Consider the following 5,238-nt stretch of genomic DNA (forward strand, 5'->3'; position numbering starts at 1 on the left):
AAAACCTTCTCCAGAGTGCTCAGGACTTCAGACTGGGCCGAAGGTTTACCTTCCAACAAGACTATGACCCTAAGCACACAGCTAAAATAACGAAGGAGTGGCTTCACAACAACTCTGTGACTGTTCTTGAATGGCCCAGCCAGAGCCCTGACTTAAACCCAATTGAGCATCTCTGGAGAGACCTAAAAATGGCTGTCCACCAACGTTTACCATCCAACCTGACAGAACTGGAGAGGATCTGCGAGGAGGAATGGCAGAGGATCCCCAAATCCAGGTGTGAAAAACTTGTTGCATCTTTCCCAAAAAGACTCATGGCTGTATTAGATCAAAAGGGTGCTTCTACTAAATACTGAGCAAAGGGTCTGAATACTTAGGACCATGTGATATTTCAGTTTTTCTTTTTTAATAAATCTGCAAAAATGTCAACGATTCTGTGTTTTTCTGTCAATATGGGGTGCTGTGTATACATTAATGAGGAAAAAAAATTAACTTAAATGATTTTAGCAAATGGCTGCAATATAACAAAGAGTGAAAAATTTAAGGGGGTCTGAATACTTTCCGTACCCACTGTATATATATACACACACACACACACACACAAACATATCCACATCGCTTTGATCAGATGCATTCTTAACTGCTATTTTCCCACCACAGGCATGTTTGTTTATTTTATTATCAAGTGCATTTACATATTCATCTAAATGCCACTCTTGGGTGAGTAGTGTTGGGATGTTTGTTAACAGTAAACAGCTTGTGTATTTCAAATTTCTTTTTATCCCCAAAGGAAGAATAAAACAGGACTTCACAGTGAGTAAATCAGGGCATTTAGTAATTACAGATGTTTCATTTTTGGTTGAACTATCCCTTTAATGCTGCAGTGAAATAGATATTGTCTTCTGTATTGTGACGTACATTTGAGTGAAACAAATGATCAAAAATAATGTAGGGCAGTGTCTTGGTTTTATTCATAAGTTGTTGATTGGATGGAGGCAGAGCATAATGCAAGCTTCCAATCAACTGTAAAAAAAACAGGCGATGTTTAAGCGGAGAAAATGATTGGAGAAGTCCTGCGCATGTCACCAGAGGAAAGTCTGTCATTTCACCGAAAGTCATAACACTTTGATTAAACATCATGAGACTGAAATGTAAAAAATTTACTCATGGATGAATCGCTCACAATGAGATCAATAACATGCATTTAGAAAATAGCAATGTCACTTTCATGTCACCTCAAGCACATTCGCACAAATGCACCAAAATCACTAACCTGTTGTCCCAGCAGCTTCCTCATAGCTTCCCTTAGCTCTCCTGTGCTTATTTCACCATCCCCATTTGTGTCAAACTGGAATACATAATATATATTTTATATTTATTTTATATTTTTATATTACAATCTTTTTAACTCTCCACTCACCTGTTTGAAGGCGTTTCTCAACTCTTTAATGCCGATCATGTCTGCTGTCTCTGCTAGGAGTTTAGGTCCCATCAACCCTACAAAGTCCTCGAAATCCACATGGCCACCTACTAAGAAAAACAAACTGATGTCAATATTTCGTAATGAAAAGACGTGGCAGATAAGATAATGGCTGTGCGCACACAGAAGCTTACAGTTCATGTTGATTTGTTGGCTGAGTTCTATCAGTTCCATCTCGGTGGGCATGTAGCCCATAGTTCTCATGCAGTTCCCCAGGTCTTTACAGCTGATAAAGCCATCTTTATCTTTATCAAACTCCTTAAACGCATCTTGTAACTCTTCACTCGTCAAGACAAACCAAACACATGAACACACATGTTAACACACAGTAATAAAAAACAGGCTAAATGAGCGATGAATTAATTTCTAATCTAATGATATAATATAATCTAATGATATGATATATATATATATATATATATATATATATATATTGCTACGTGTACTGAGTTGGTCACACCGAGCTTCATGAAACTGAAATAATGCAATAAACATTCATTTAACAACATTAGGTGTAACACACAACCCTAATATACAAAACTGATAAGAAAAAACTGAGAAGAAACATAATCAAATTTGAAATGTAACACAGGGAATTCGGGGAATGTCAATTTACGGTTATTCACTGTAAATTATATGGTCTTTTTCACTTCCAAAAACATGTAATGTCCAATACAGTTTTTCACCGTATATAGTAGGGGAATTTACCGTTAACCATTTAACAGGTTTTTACTGTAGCATTTTTACAGTCTTTTACTGTTAAATTCACGGTCATTTTTTACAGTGTATTGTTGCTCTTTTGTTAGTTTTGACTGCTTCCATTGTCCTCATTTGTAAGTCGCTTTGGATAAAAGCGTCTGCTAAATGACTAAATGTAAATGTAAATGTAATGAAACAATCTAGGAATGTTTTTATTATTGTAGTTTCAGTTTACACAGGTTTGAAGAACTTAAACAAACTATTAAATTTGAATCATCTAAAAACAACAGATTGAAAAACTTACCATCAATCTCTTCAGGTCTCAACTCTCGATTCTGTAACAAAAAAGACGAGGAAGAAATAGTCACAACACCAGCAAAGGTTGAATTTTAAAGACATAACACCCAAAAATCTTAGTTCCTCACAATAAAATACAGGCCATCCAGGAAATTAAGTTCTTCTGGAGATGGATCCATTACCAGAAAACCTTTAACCAATGGTGCATCCAAACTAGTCATAGTGGCCATTGTTTTACGCTTCTAGTCGTTCAGAGTCGCTCAACATGTATCTAGGACTCGTTTTATAGCGTTAAGAAAAAGCAATAGCGCGTTACAAAAAGGTGAGGTGGTCCTGGTCACGTGGCAATGGCATTTCTCCAGCGTCACAGCTAAGTGAACAAATCCCGGCAAGTGTGACAGAGAAAAAATCTGTCTTCACCTAACAGTGACAACCTTTAAAGGCGATGGAGGAAAGAGAGGGAGAAAGATGGAGAACAGAAGCTGTAGCATTCACCACAGGGGGAAGAAAGGAGTATAAACATGCAAGCTTTACTGACGTAAGACCATGACATTCACGCACACACACATGCAAAAACATGCGAACTAAATTGTAGACCAAAACAAAGGAGCAGCAATTTATGCGACGTAAATACATACGCCTACACGCCAGCATGCAGAATAAGAAAAGCTAAATTGCTTATGTAAGTAGCATCAAACATTCCAGGGCAAAGCCACACAGAAGCAAGTCTTTTGTGGACTGTATTTACAGTAAAACATCATTCACAACGTGCATGACATTGCAGTAGGTCTGTGTTAGTGTTCGTGTATTAGAGTTTGCACATTCATTCATTTGTTTGGCATATGAGCACATAGCTGCATATTTAGGGTTATGAGTGACCTGGGACCCCATTTCACCCCCTCTACTACATTCACTTTGTGGTTTTAGAGCTCTTAGTATTCCTCAACCTTTATTATTATGAATAGCGGAACAATAAAAATGTCAAAAAATGAAATAAATAACAACCTTGTGAAATAAAACAATATTAAATTATATACAAGTATTTTATACATTTGGCAACATGTGTGCAATTTAATAAAAAAATAATAAAAATTCAAAACAATGTTCTCTCACCAAGATTTTTAATTATAAATATATATATTTTTTTATTGTAATAAAAAATAACAATATTTTATCAGATACAGTAAAATACAATAAAATATTGTGAATTTTATTACAATTAAAAATAGCTATTTCCAGTTTTAATATCATTTAGATGTAACTTATTTCTGTGATGGCAAAGCTGAATTTTCAGCAGCCATTAATCCAGTCTTTAGTGACACATGATCTTTCAGAAATCATTCTAATATACTGATTTGCTGCTTAATAACCATTTCTTATCATTACGAATGTTGAAAACAGTTGTGCTGCTTAATAATTTTTTGAAAACTGTGATACATATTTTTTTCAGGATTCTCTGATGAATAGAAAAGTTCGTAAGAATAGCATTTTTAGCATCTTTTGTAACAATTTAAAAGTCTTTACTGTCACTTTTAAGAAATTTCATGCATCATGAAAAATGAAAAAAGAAGGTATTAATTTCTAGCCTATGGCAAAAAATAAAATAAAAATGATATTACCCAAAATATATGATATTAATGACTGGTGAAACACATATGCATTAAAGGGTTAAAATACTTGCAATGATATACGTATTTTTATGTATATACATTTTATTATGAGAACCTGGTTTTCTGGTCATTTAATTTTAGATACAATATGTCTGTGCTTTGATTCCATGTCCCAGAAAGCTATGTCTCTGTATAGCTCAAAAATATATTATAAGGCATTGCCCCAAAAATGTCCCTCCTTCCTTTGTCTACCTTATCTCTCTGTGTAAAAATAACAGAGAATAGCTCATGATGTGTTAGATCAGAAGCTTATAACAGCCTCACTGACAGAAACACTTTGTTAATGAGGTTCTTAGAAACATTTAAGAGGAACATGTTCATATAAGCACACAAATCACAACAATAAGGATATGTTAACATCTAATTCCGCTTTATTCTTGCTTTTCTCTGCATTGGGTGTCACAGTTAAGTCTTATACACAAAACCATCCATTAAGAACACAAAGTCAAGTCTGTATATTCATTTCAACATTGCTCTTAACCATAACACAAACATAACACATGAACTCACAAAGCATTGCTTATGTTATTTATGTCTATTCACACAGCCATATGTGTTGTGAATGTCACAGAGAAAGGGCTGTATGTCTATGTGTGAATTTGTATGTGTGAGAAAGATAGATAGAGAAAGAAAGCATTCCCATTAATAAAAATAAGCAATCCAGCCAACATTTTCCATTCATTCATCAAAACAGTTTACTGAACACATTGTGTAGACTGGCTCTTCAGATCTATACACTCTCACAGCGACTATAAACAGAGAGGAAGGGAGAGTGAGAGTGAGATAGATACAGAGAGAGACAATAAAAACACCAAAGACATAGAAAAGACATTATCTGGTTTAATAGCATTGAGAAACAAGATCATTCAGCTAATGCACTCAGTCTCACTGTGCAAGTCACAATGGGATATATTTATTGCAGTTTGGGAAAAATAAGTCAGAAATATGTTTTCTCAAAAAAATAAAGAAATAAATAAAACCCGGTTAGATTAGAGAGAGACAACCTATATCAACTTTATGAATTTTAGAACTAGAAAAGTATCAATATGTAACATGAATTATATATATATATATATATATATATATATATATTTA

At 34.3% G+C, this 5,238-nt stretch overlaps 1 protein-coding gene across 1 annotated transcript in view; it reads right to left on the bottom strand.

Annotated features, from left to right (window-relative positions):
• The window catches only part of LOC107687995 (calcium-binding protein 1-like), a 16,597-nt gene that overhangs the window by 1,927 nt on the left and 9,432 nt on the right, over positions 1-5,238 (bottom strand). Inside the window, exons 3-6 of the mRNA XM_016485526.1 lie at positions 2,481-2,511; positions 1,612-1,755; positions 1,418-1,527; positions 1,271-1,345 (exon numbers count right to left, since the gene is read on the bottom strand). Coding sequence (XP_016341012.1) covers positions 1,271-1,345; positions 1,418-1,527; positions 1,612-1,755; positions 2,481-2,511 — 360 coding nt within the window. The remainder of the gene's footprint in view (positions 1-1,270; positions 1,346-1,417; positions 1,528-1,611; positions 1,756-2,480; positions 2,512-5,238) is intronic.

This window comes from Sinocyclocheilus anshuiensis, unplaced genomic scaffold, assembly GCF_001515605.1.
Source record: "Sinocyclocheilus anshuiensis isolate Anshui unplaced genomic scaffold, SAMN03320099.WGS_v1.1 scaffold213, whole genome shotgun sequence".
Classification (NCBI taxonomy): Eukaryota; Metazoa; Chordata; class Actinopteri; order Cypriniformes; family Cyprinidae; genus Sinocyclocheilus; species Sinocyclocheilus anshuiensis.